The 13804-nt window shown below is 36.3% G+C and overlaps 1 protein-coding gene across 2 annotated transcripts in view; it reads left to right on the top strand.

Annotated features, from left to right (window-relative positions):
- KLHL5 (kelch like family member 5) overlaps nt 1–13804 on the top strand; it is a 94947-nt gene that overhangs the window by 53832 nt on the left and 27311 nt on the right. For both annotated transcript variants that reach the window (XM_057547432.1, XM_057547431.1), the window contains one exon: nt 6965–7177. In XM_057547432.1, the coding sequence (XP_057403415.1) occupies nt 6965–7177 (213 nt within the window). The remainder of the gene's footprint in view (nt 1–6964; nt 7178–13804) is intronic.

The following is a 13804-nucleotide window of genomic DNA, read 5'->3' as shown; positions in this document are numbered from 1 at the left end:
CCTCCCGTTGCCGGACCCCCAGGTTGGGAAGCCTGACGTGGGGCTCAGAACCTTCACTCCAGTGGGTGGACTTCTGTGGTATAAGTGTTCGCCAGTCTGTGAGTCACCCACCCAGCAGTTATGGGATTTGATTTTACTCTGATTGCGCCCCTCCTACCGTCTCACTGTGGCTTCTCCTCTGTCCTTGGACGTGGGGTATCCTCCTTGGTGAAGTCCAGGGTCTTCCTGTCAATGATTGTCCAGCAGCCAGTTGTGATTCTGGTGCTCTCGCAAGAGGGAGTGAGAGCACGTCCTTCTACTCCGCCATCTTGGTTAATCTCCTCTATTTTTGGTATTTTATTCTTTTGTTGCAATAGTGAATGAGATTGTTTCCTTAATTTCTCTTTCTGATCTTTCATTGTTAGTGTATAGGAATGCAAGAGATTTCTGTGCATTAGTTTCGTATCCTGCTACTTTACCAAATTCATTGATTAGCTCTAGTAGTTTTCTGGTGGCATCTTTAGGATTATCTATGTATAGTATCATGTCATCTGCAGTGACAGTTTTACTTCTTTTCCGATTAGGATTCCTTTTATTTCTTTTTCTTCTCTGATTGCTGTGGCTAAAACTACCAAAACTGTGTTGAATAATAGTGGTGAGAGTGGGCAACCTTTTCTTGTTCCTGATCTTAGAAGAAATGGTTTCAGTTTTTCACGACTGAGAACGATGTTGACTGTGGGTTTGTCTTATACGGCCTTTATTATGTTGAGGTAGGTTCCCTCTATGCCCACTTTCTGGAGAGGTTTTATCATAAATGGGTGTTGAATTTTGTCAAAAGCTTTTTCTGCATCTATTGAGATGATCATATGGTTTTTATTCTTCAATTTATTAATATGGTGTATCACACTGATTGATTTGCATATATTGAAGAATCCTTGCATCCCTGGGATAAATCCCACTTGATCATGGTGTATGATCCTTTTAATGTGTTGTTGGATTCTGTTTCCTAATATTTTGTTGAGGATTTTTCATCTATATTCATCAGTGATATTGGTCTGTAATTTTCTTTTTTTGTAGTGTCTTTGTCTGGTTTTGGTATCAGGGTGATGGTGGCCTTGTAGAATGAGTTTCGGAATGTTCCTTCCTCTGCAGTTTTTTGGAAGAGTTTGAGAAGGATGGGTGTTAGCTCTTCTCTAAATGTTTGATAGAATTCACCTGTGAAGCCATCTGGTCCTGGACTTCTGTTTGTTGGAAGATTTTTTTTTTTAATTTATGTATTTATTTATTTATTTTTGGCTGTGTTGGGTCTTCGTTTCTGTGCGAGGGCCCTCTCCAGTCGCGGCAAGCGGGGGCCGCTCCCCATCGCGGTGTGCGGGCCCCTCACCGCCGTGGCCCCTCCCGCTGCGGAGCACAGGCTCCAGACACGCAGACCCAGCAGCTGCGGCCCACGGGCCCAGCTGCTCCGCAGCACGCGGGATCCTCCCAGACCAGGGCCCGAACCCATGCTCCCCGCATTGGCAGGCAGACTCTCAACCACTGCACCACCAGGGAAGCCCTCCTGGAAGATTTTAAATCACAGTTTCAATTTCATTACTTGTGATTGGTCTGTTCATATTTTCTATTTCTTCCTGGTTCAGTCTTGGAAGGTTATACTTTTCTAAGAATTTGTCCATTTCTTCCAGGTTGTCCATTTTATTGGCATAGAGTTGCATGTAGTAATCTCTTAGGATGCTTTGTATTTCTGTGGTGTCCATTGTAACCTCTCCTTTTTCACTTCTAATTTTGTTGATTTGAGTCCTCTCCCTCTTTTTCTTGATGAGTCTGGCTAAAGGTTTATCAATTTTGTTTATCTTCTCAAAGAACCAGCTTTTAGTTTTATTGATCTTTGCTATTGTTTTCTTTGTTTCTATTTCATTTATTTCTGCTCTGATCTTTATGATTTCTTTCCTTCTACTAATTTTGGGTTTTGTTTGTTCTTCTTTCTCTAGTTCCTTTAGGTATAAGTTTAGATCGTTTATTTGAGATTTTTCTTCTTTTTTTGAGGTAGGATTGTGTTGCTATAAACTTCCCTCTTAGAACTGCTTTTGCTGCATTCCATAGGTTTTGGGTCATCGTGTTTTCTTTGTCATTTGTCTCTAGGTATTTTTTGATTTCCTCTTTGATTTCTTCAGTGATCTCTTGGTTATTTAGTAACGTATTGTTTAGCTTCCACGTGTTTGTGTTTTTTACATTTTTTTCCTGGTGATTTATTTTTAATCTCATAGCGTTGTGGTTGGAAAAGATACTTGATATGATTTCAGGTTTTTAAAATGTACCGAGGCTTGATTTGTGACCCAAGATGTGATCTATCCTGGAGAATGTTCCGTGTGCACTTGAGAAGAAAGTGTAATCTGCTGTTTTTGGATGGAATGTCCTATAAGTACCTTATCTATCTGGTCTGTTGTGTCATTTAAAGCTTTTGTTTCCTTATTAGTTTTCTGTCTGGATGATCTGTCTATTGGTGTAAGTGAGGTGTTAAAGTCCCCCAGTATTATTATGTTACTGTCGATATCCTCTTTTATAGCTGTTAGCAGTTGCGTTATGTATTGAGGTGCTCCTATGTTGGGTGCATATATATTTATAATTGTTATATCTTCCTCTTGAATTGATCCCTTGATCATTATGTAGTGTCCTTCCTTGTCTCTTGTAACATTCTTTATTTCAAAGTCTCTTTTCTCTGATATGAGTATTGCTACTCCAGCTTTCTTTTGATTTCCATTTGCATAGAGTTTCTTTTTCCATCCCCTCACTTTCAGTCCGTATGTGTCTGAAGTGTGTCTCTTGTAGACAGCATATATATGTGTCTCTTTTTGTATCCAATCAGTGAGCCTGTGTCTTTTGGTTGGGGCATTTAATCCATTCACATTTAAGGTAATTATCTATATGTATGTTCCTATTACCATTGTCTTAATTGTTTTGGCTTTGTTTTTGTAGGTCCTTTCTTCTCTTGTGTTTCCCACTTAGAGAAGTTCCTTTAGCATTTGTTGTAGAGCTGGTTTGGTGGTGCTGAATTCTCTTAGCTTTTGCTTGTCTGTAAAGCTTTTGATTTCTCCATCGAATCTGAATGAGATCCTTGCCGGGTAGAGTAATCTTGGTTGTACGTTCTTCCCTTTCATCACTGTAAGTATATCACACCACTCCCTTCTGGCTTACAGAGTTTCTGCTGAGAAATCAGCTGTTAACCGTATGGGAGTTCCCTTGTATGTTATTTGTCGTTTTTCCCTTGTTGCTTTCAATAATTTTTCTTTGTCTTTAATTTTTGCCAGTTTGATTACTATGTATCTCGGTGTGTTTCTCCTTGGGTTTATCCTGCCTGGGACTCTCTGCGCTTCCTGGGCTTGGGTGGCTATTTCCTTTCCCATGTTAGGGAAGTTTTCGAGTATAATTTCTTCAGATATTTTCTTGGGTCCTTTCTCTCTCTCTTCTCCTTCTGGGACCCCTATTATGCGGATGTTGTTGCATTTAATGTTGTCCCAGAGGTCTCTTAGGCTGTCTTCATTTCTTTTCATTCTTTTCTCTTTATTCTGTTCTGCGGCAGTGAATTCCACCATTCTGTCTTCCAGGTCCCTTATCCGTTCTTCTGCCTCAGTTTTTCTGCTATTGATTCCTTCTAGTGTATTTTTCATTTCAGTTATTGTATTGTTCATCTCTGTTTGTTTGTTCTTTAATTCTTCTAGGTGTTTGTTCTTTAATTCTTCTAGGTCTTTGTTAAACATTTCTTGCATCTTCTCAATCTTTGCCTCCATTCTTTTTCTGAGGTCCTGGATCATCTTCACTATCATTATTCTGAATTCTTTTTCTGGAAGGTTGCCTATCTCCACTTCATTTAGTTGTTTTTCTGGGTTTTTTTCTTGTTCCTTCATCTGGTGCATAGTCCTCTGCCTTTTCATTTTGTCTGTTTTTCTGTGAATGTTGTTTTCGTTCCACAGGCTGCAAGATTGTAGTTCTTCTTGCTTCTGCTGTCTGCCCTCTGGTGGATGAGGCTGTCTTCCCCCCCAGTCTTTATTCTTCCCTGTAGATTTCTTAGTTTAACTTTTACAGCTCAGGTTCAAATATTTTTTGGAATAAGATAAATATAAATAAAATAAAGCTGGATTTTTTTCCTTTGTAATCATTCCATAATTTACATAATATCTCTTACCTATGAAGGAGTTTTATTCACGTGCAAACATTTGTATGCATTTGGGTCATTGCTGTTCTTTACAGTAGAGGCACAGTTGCTCCTTTAAGGCTTAGATATAAATTAAATTTAAATTAGCTTGATGTTTATAAAGCTATTTTCATAGCCCATTAGTTGTGGTAGTTTTTTTCTCCCCAAGGCCATTATTTGACATTATTCAGTTTCAACAGAGACCTGAAATTGAATTCTAATAACAATAAGTAATTTAGAGGCAGATTGTGTGATCTGAGTTGTTGCTGTGGGAACTGAATGAAAATGTATAGCAGAATTCAATCTTCAATTTAAATAAATCCCTCAGTAATTTCATGTGCTTGAAAACTATTCCAAAGGAGGAAAGAGCATAATGCTAGCAAGTGTTTGGTAGCATGATAGCTGTTTGTGTCGTAAAATGGATTTAAAATATGAAGTAAGCACATGCCACAGAGTGAAATCAACTGTCACAATTAGCAAATAGTGCACGTACTTGGGATGTTCACTCATCCTGCATGAATACAAATAGGAAAGGATGAAAAGTTCCTTCTTGTAATCCTGAAATCTGGAAACTTTTGTTCTTGTTCTGACTGCCACCAAACGTGACCTGGAAGCCATCATGTAACCTCTACCAAAAAAATCTAAGACTGGTTATATCATTACAAATATTGAATGTCATTGTGGATTTATAAAATAAATACAAACATTTGATTTTACAATTTTAAATTTTGTTTCTTGATCTAGAAAACCTGTAAAAAACATCGAATTTTGCTAAAATACTTGCTTCAAAACCAAATTAATACTTTAGAAAAGCACTTTGTGTTTAACCTTGAGTTCAGTAGTATTTCCATAAGGTGTTGAAAAACTCCAATTTCACTTAATACAAATTCTACCAGAATGGAATGGGCATTGTTCTGAAATAGATATATCAACCTATAAACTATTAATTAAATGAATATTTATATAATCTTTTTCTCATTGATGAAATGCAATTAATTCCATTTGAAAGTATGGCAGTAGTTACTTCAGTGTTGTATAACTGTTGACTGTACTATATACTTTTGAACTATTAGAAATGTTATTATTTTGATTTCTTCAGAATCTCATCTAACATTATATAATAAATATCTTTCCGTTTATCTATGTGGTCTTTGTCCCTAAAATTTTTAATGCCTGAATAATAGCCAGTTGAGTTACAACCCCCTAGAGCTGGACATTTAGGCTATTTCCCATTTTTTTTACTATTATAAATAATAATACAAAGAAGCACCATCAGAGAAGCATCAGCTTTTTTTTCCCCCTCTTGTGAATTATTTACTAAGGATTAAACTACTTGTGGTATAACTACGAGTTGAGAGCTTCAACATTTTTATAGCTCTTGCTGTGTGTTACCAAATCATTTTATAATGTCGGTATACAATTGAGTAGTACAATTTGCTTGAAGCCATTCCAGCCCTGAGGTTTTATTAAAATATATTTCTGAAAAATGATAGTCAGTCATTTTAAAATAGATTCATTTGGGCATCTTTAACAAATCATGATGAATTGAGGCAATTGAATGTAGTTAATTATTCACGTATGGTTTTCCTCTTAAGAATTTCTTGGAAAGAAGTGAAATGTCAACCCAAGATATATCTTAGATCAGTGGCTAACTTGAGTTACTGGAGGCTATATGGAAAATACAATTCTCATCTTGATATGGAAGATAATTGTTGATAGTCCTTATCTCTAACTCTAATTTAAATAGCTTGAGCTATTTTTAAATAGCTCTGATTTAAACAGCCTTAGCTTTTTTTATTAAAACTGTATGCTGAGACAGCCATAGTACATTAAGAAGCATAAGAAAAACATTAAGGGACAATACTTCTAGCATTTGCGTTTGTATTATAACTATGTAAGCAGCCCATGCATTAAGACTTGTAACCTTTTACAACAGAAGACTATTTCTTTTCTCTTTAGATTGTTTAGCATAATAGCCTAGTAAAAGTTATCTAAGGGCATTTTTATCTTCCATTTCAAATTATAAAGAGGCTGATTCTAGAATGTGGCCAGAACTGAGTCATCTTCGGTCTAAGGCCCTGGAGTCCCAGTGCACTGTAGGTCAACATTTTTGTTTTGGCTGTTTTTCCTATGAGACCAAAAGAACTTTGTACATAAATCAGGTAAGAAGAGATTAAAGTTTTCAAATCAGACCTAAAATCCTTGGTGGTCTTATAAATAATATTAAAATACTTTTAAAGGCCAGTTTGGCTCACGGATAGCTCTAAGGACACATTCTCTTCCCAGGCAGAGTCTGAGAAGACTTCCATGGTTCAGAATGGTCTTGGGAAATTTAGCCTCCCTAGAGGCCATTTCTGGGTAAGAGAAATAACTTCATTCTCACCCAGGTATTTTGCTTCCCTCTTGGCCAAAATCTTCTGCACCACAAATCTAAACTCACTTTTGATGTTAATCATACAAAGTGTCTATGTCATTTTTTCTATCTTCCTTTGAAAGACTTGCCAAAACTATTCCCTAACTTGAGCAAAGCAATACCGAAAAGTCCCAAATTTATTTTTTAATTGTAATAAATGATACAATGCTTTAATTCTACTTATATAGAAATAAGAATTTTAACATAATTACAGTTTAAATGTTATTTTCTGCTGTGTTTTTTCCCTTGCAAGCAATAATACATTGTAAGGAAGGGCGAAAGTATAAACTGTGTTTTGGCATCTAATTAAAAAATGTTTAGTTTCTTTTAAACTGTGATGGACAGAAGAAACAATATCAATTATATGCCCTTTTTCCCTCTAGGAACATTTCATGGAAGTAATTCGAAACCAGGAATTTGTGTTATTACCAGCCAGTGAAATTGCAAAGCTCTTGGCCAGTGATGACATGAACATTCCTAGTGAGGAGACAATATTGAATGCACTTCTTACTTGGGTCCGTCATGATTTGGAACAGAGACGGAAAGATCTCAGTAAACTTTTGGCTTATATTAGGCTACCTCTCCTTGCGCCACAGGTAAACTATTTTTGATTATTTAAAATCAATGTCATAATTTCGACAACAGTAGTTGCTGCGACTTTGAGTAGTCAGCCTTCCACATCTGTGGGCTCCACATCTCAAATTCAGCAAAGTGTAGATTTGAAAATATTTTTTTAAAAATTACAGAAAATTCCAAAATGCAAAACTTGAAGCTGTCCTGTACCAGCAACTATTACATAACATTTACGTTGCATTTACAACTATTACATAGCATTTGCATTGTATTTGGTATTGTAGGTAATCCAGAGATGATTTAAAGTATACAGGAGACTGTGCAGAGGTTATCTGCAAATACTACATATTTGAGGTGAAATGTTGTATCCACACAAATCCTGGAACCAACCCCCTGTCCCCAGAATACTGAGGGACTACTGTATTCACTTTATGCTAATTACATTAATATGAGCTTATCTATTAATTACATTAATATGAGCTTATTTATTCTATTCAATATGGTTATTTTATATATATTCCTATGAAATGTTAAGGTGAAAAGATAGTGAGCAAAAAAAAAATTCTGTTTTCAACCCAGAAGGTCTGACTATCTAAATTGCATCCATTAAGTAACATTGTTGCTTTGAGGTTAGTAATTTTATTTGACTCAGCTGCAGACCTATCCTAGCAACTGAAGAATTAATAGAGCTGCTAATGAAAGAAACACTGGACTCTAGGAACCAGAAAATTTAGATTAATTCATTTGCTACACATTTATTAAGTATCCACTAAATGCTGGATTCTGGTGGTATATAAATTAATAACATGTTAATAGTTCTGGCTCTGACATCTAAAACTCTGTGACTTGGCAAATTCACATACCTCGGTTTCTTCATCTGTCAAGTGGAGATAACATCCTTTCTATCTCACAGGATTTTTATGAGGATCAGAAAAGTGCTCTGTGAAATAAAATGTGTTATAAATAATATTAGTATAATTATTATCATTATTTTAGAATTGAGAGATATCTAGTTGGTATATTCAAAGCAATCAGTAACATATTTACATGCATGGTTTCCCCTTTTTACAATTTCAGCTGGAATATACAAAAATTTCCTCTGCATACTTTGCTACTTATTTTGAGGCCTTAAATAGAGTCCTTGACAGTAAAGAAAGAATGAGCTGTTACTGCTTGAGATCAGATTTTTTGTTGTTGTTTAAAGTGCCATAAGTTTTATTTTATTTGTATTTATCTTGAGCATTATATATTATTTCCATCTGTTGTGAGCAAAAGTTACTGTTTGTTCTCTACCTCATAGAAACAAAAATCAGTGCTGATGCTTTATAAGAAAGACCTCTCTTCACAGATAGAATATTGTATGAATTCATAGGAGTGAAACTACATGAATTGATGACAATTCAAGAAAAATAACATCATAAAACATTTCTCTTAAAATCAGATTTAAAGATGAGAGGACTATTTTTGCTGATATCCAACAGAATTTTTTTCTTATCCTTTTCTAAATGAAAGAAAATAAAATCTGAAAAATCCTAGTGGACTTTGAAAAGAATCTGTGCAATTAAGTAACCTAACAATTTACTTCAGTCCTGTAGCTTCAAATATTTATGATACTATATTTGCATGACTCTAAGAGATCTTTAAAATTTCTTTTATCCAGGATACTGCTGATAATGATAGCCATAAGATCTTAGAGTTGAAAGGCACTTTGGAGAACATTTAGTCTAACACGTGTTGTACAAATGAAGTAACAGACCAAAAAAGTAAAACCATATGCGCAGAATCGCAAAGTGATTGCATAAATCCCTTCCGCGTTGTAGGTTTCTTTGGCTTTGTTACTTGACTAACATCATATATTAGAGTTATGAGACAGAGGTAGGACTTGAACCCAAATAAAGTTCTATGCCTTTTCCACTGAACTGTTCTGCCTTTTGAATGTACTTTGTGTAAATTTGCGAGGTGGGGGGAGGGACATCAGGTGGAGGAAGAAAAAGATTAAAAAATAAATCAGTAATTACAATATAATGAGATGAAGGCTGTGATCTATACATAAACATGGTATTATGAAAATAATTGGAGTGGCCCACCCAGACCGATGGTGTGGAAGCTAGGAGAACCTCTGAAGTGTCACTCAGTTTGCAGGCTGAGTTCGCCACCCAAAAGAATGGGCATAATAGCCCAGGGAAGAAGGGGTTCTAGTTATAGAGCCATGAGCAAATATATCGTGTTCTGGAATTTGAAGATAGCTTGCATGGCTAGAGTACAGAAATAAAAGGGCAATGTTGAGAGATGAGGCTGGAGAGGTAAACGGACCAGATCGTGAAGGAACTCAGTCATGCCAAGGAGTTTGGATTTTATCCTAAAAGCAGTGAGGAAGCACTAAAGGGTTTTAAGTAGGGAATGGCATAATTATCCTTTTAGTTTAGAAAGATCCTATAACTGCATTGCAGAGAATGGATTGGAGGAGTCAAAGTAGAAATACACTAGGAAGGCTATTGGATTCAGACCAGTGAATTAATCACTTTCTGGAAGTGGAGGTAGAGAAATTAATTACCAGAGTCAAGAGCTATTTAGAAGGTAGAATTGATGCAACTTAATGACCAATTGAATGGTGCAGGGTAAAAAAGAAAAAAAAAAAGAAGGGTCCAGAATAATTCTGATTTGTGCAACTAGGTTGATGAAGGTGCTGTTGATTAAGACAGAATACAGGATGAAGAGCTGATTTTGAAGGTGGGGAATAAAGTAGAAGAACCATGTTCCCAGAGCTTCTTGACACCTTTAATCCTCTTAGAGTCTAAGAAGTTTTGAAAACTACTTATTTAGGTTGTTGAAGCCAAGGGGAAGAGAGTGACACCAATCAAAGAGAACATGAGGGTACTAGGGGTGGAACCCTAAGAATTACTAATACTTAGTGGTAGTCCCAAAGCTGCCTAAATACCTGTAGTACCATTAAAAAGAGATTGCAAGTCCTAGAAGGAGGAAATTTTTGTGTGTGGGGGGGGGCGTGTTGGGTCTTCGTTGCCACGTGGGCTTTCTTTAGTTGCGGCGAGCGGGGGCTACTCTTCCTTGCGGTGCATGGACTTCTCATTGCAGTGGCTTCTCTTGTTGCAGAGCACGGGCTCTAGGCGCGTGGGCTTCAGTAGTTGTGGCTCATGGGCTCTAGAGCGCGGGCTCAGTAGTTGTGGCACACGGGTTTAGTTGCTCCGCGGCATGTGGGATCTTCCCGGACCAGTGCTCGAACCCATGTCCCCTGCATTGGCAGGCGGATTCTGGACCACTGCGCCACCAGGGAAGCCCAAGAAGGAGGAAATTTTAACATCATCACATGCTACAGAGAAGACAGATAAGGATGGAAAAACCACTGGATTAGCCCAATGGTTCTCAAAGTGTGATCCCCAACTATAGGATCAGCACCACATGGGTAATTGTTTAAAATGAAAATTATTAGTTCCCCACTCTACACCTACTGAATCTGATACTCTGGGTGGTTATTAAAACACAAGCCAGCTGTGTTTTAATAAGCCCTCAGGTGCATCTGATGCCCACTCAAGTTTGAGAACCACTGTCTTAACTTGATGAGTAGCAGTGATGGAAGCCACATTGCTCTGTATAATTTAAACAAGTTAATAACACCTCTTGGAGCACTGTTTTTCTTTTCTACAGTGGTAATACTCTATTGCACCATTATGGCATTTAGAGATACTAGCAGGGTTTTTTTTTTTTCCCCCTTGCTAAAAGTAAAGGGCAAGTTTGCAGACTTAGAGTTGTCAAGTGATGAAGTATTGAAGTAGACTCTAAGATCATCAAGAAAATGTTGGATTGTATTCTGAATGTTTTATTTTAAAAGATAGGAAAAGGATGAAGTTGCTAAGGTCTTAAAAGTTCTCATCACACACCAAAAAATTGTAACTCTCTGGGGGTGGATGTTAGCTAGACTTATTGTGGTGATCATTTTCATATATATATATATCTCAAATCATTGTGTTGTACACCTGAAACTAATATGTTCTCTCTCAATTATATTTCAATAAAAAACAAAACTGAAAAATGAAAACAAAAGAAGTCTAGTGCCTATCAAATAAATGACTAATATTTTTTTAATTGACGTTAGATCCAGTTACCTAACGAATTTACTTCTGTGAAATAATTCCTTTTTCAATGAGGTTTTACCCTACTCCGTTGATAAGAAACATTCTATTTACCCTAACTAGAAAGAGTTCAACTGACATATAGTAATTTTATTGTAGTGTCTCCTTAAAATGATAGAGGAAATCATATATATCATTGTAATCCTCATCCAAATGATCATTTTAGTGTGGCTTTTTTTTTTAAACTCTGAATAATCCAGAAGACAAGTGTATGTGTAGTTTTATTTTACCTTCAAAAGCATTTCAGGCTTTTCTCTTTGATCCCATTTTAAATAATGTGCATAGAATGTGCACATTGGCCCTTGAACAGCATGGGGATTAATCTGTGCTAACGTGTAACCTCCATATCTGAGGTTCCTCTATATCTGTGGATTCAACCAGTGGACTGTGTAATACTGTGGTATTACTACTGAAAAATATCTGTGTATAAGTGAACCTGTGTGTTTTGTATCCACGTTGTTCAAGGGTCAACTGCATTAGGACATTATTTTAAAGATTTTGACACCTAAATTCTTACTGTTCCTAATGGTTACCCTGTATTACAAGTATCTTGGTCTCCACTGTTCTGTTCTCAATTCTCATTATTGTTTTTTACTAAAATTCAGAAATATAAAACGAGTCAGTATTTACATTTAGTATTCTTTTATTTTACAAGTTTTGGATACCAAAACTTTTTTTAAAGGCTGTAGAGTTCATAAATCATTCACATTCTGTTTTTCACTCTTAGTAGTAGTTGAAGGGACAGTTTTAGTGAAATAGTCATATAGTGAACAAGTATGTGAGTGAAGATAAAAATTTACAAATGGAAAATGTTTCTTCTATTTTCTAAATGTTTCCATTTTAATAATTTGCCATTCTTTTATGGCAGAGAAGGTACATAGTATTCACCTAAAATGAAGAGTATATGAGAGTCTGTATTTTGTAGTGCTTTATCAGTGCCTTCTGAATGATTTTCCAAATGATATCTGGTACCTTCCATTTGATTAATCTGATACTTAGATTAATGGATTCATATTTCCTTCCATTATTTTCATCTCTCTACTTACATATAATTAATCCCATTTGTTCAAAAATTATATATAGTGTCAGCATGCTAAGAAATATATTTTACTTCATATTGCAGTAACTATTGAGTCTTCCAAGACTTTACTTTCTACAATTTTTTCACATTTATTTATTTTTTTTTTACAAAGGACTAAAGCAATTATATATAACAGAAGTAATATAAACACTAAGATTAATCTAAATGAACCAGCTCGGCTTCCCTGGTGGCACAGTGGTTAAGAATCCGCCTGCCAATGCAGGGGACACGGGTTCGAGCCCTGGTCTAGGAAGATCCCACATGCCGTGGAGCAACTAAGCCCATGTGCCACAACTACTGAGTCTGCATTCTAGAGCCCGTGAGCCACAACTACTGAAGCCCATGCGCCTAGAGCCCATGCTCCGCAACAAGAGAAGCCACTGCAATGAGAAGCCTGCACACCGCAACCAAGAGTAGCCCCCGCTAGCCGCAACTAGAGAAAGCCCATGCACAGCAATGAAGACCCAGTGCAGCCAAAAAAATAAATACATTAAAAAAAAAATGAACCAGCTCAATGCATATTCATTAATAGCTTCTCTAGCAAGTATAACTATATTTTGTGTACACAGAATAATATAGAATAATTAATACCAGAATGTATACTCTGGCATAGGTCCTGAGACTTATGTCTTAATTTGGCTTTTTTGCTTTTAGCATGCTGTTCTCAGTTTCCAAATGCCACAAACTATTTTACAGTGACTTTTGTTAGAGACTCTTTCTTCTCTTCCATTATCAAAATATGAACATACTCTCAACATTATTAGCCATTAAGGCAATGCAAAGTAAAACTGCATTTCCCACCCACTCAAGTGGCTAAAAAGAGAAGATAGTAATAATTGTTGGTGAGAATGTGGAGAAACAGGAACCCTCATAGATTGCTGGAGTGAATATAAATAGTGCAGCCACCTTGGAAAACAGTTTGACACTTTCTTAAAAAGTTAACATAAGTTTACGACATGACTCAGCAATTCTACTCCTAGGTATAACCCAAGAGAAATGAAAACATATATCCACATAAAGACTTGCACACAAATGTTCCTAGCAGCTTTATTCCTAATAGCCAAAAACTGGAAACAATATAAGTGTCCATCAACTGGTGAATGGATAGACAAAATGTGGTGTATCCATACGATGAATTATTATTCAACAGTAAAATGAAATGAAGTAGTGATACATGCTACACATTGATTAACCTCAAAAACATGCTAAATGAAAAAAAGCAAGATACAAGAGACCCCGTATTGTATGATTCTCTTTATACGAAACATCTAAGGGCAAATCTACAGAGACAGATTAGTGCTTGGAACAGGAGATAGGAACAGAGATTAACAGTAAACAGACATGCGGAATCTAATCAGGGTGATGAAAATGTTCCAAAACTGTTTTATGATAATGGTTGTACAACTTGGTAAACTTACTAA

Source organism: Balaenoptera acutorostrata, chromosome 5 (genome assembly GCF_949987535.1).
Source record: "Balaenoptera acutorostrata chromosome 5, mBalAcu1.1, whole genome shotgun sequence".
In the NCBI taxonomy this organism is placed as follows: Eukaryota; Metazoa; Chordata; class Mammalia; order Artiodactyla; family Balaenopteridae; genus Balaenoptera; species Balaenoptera acutorostrata.
The sequence above is the reverse complement of the archived record's forward strand: the minus strand, read 5'-3'. Positions and strand labels throughout refer to the sequence as shown.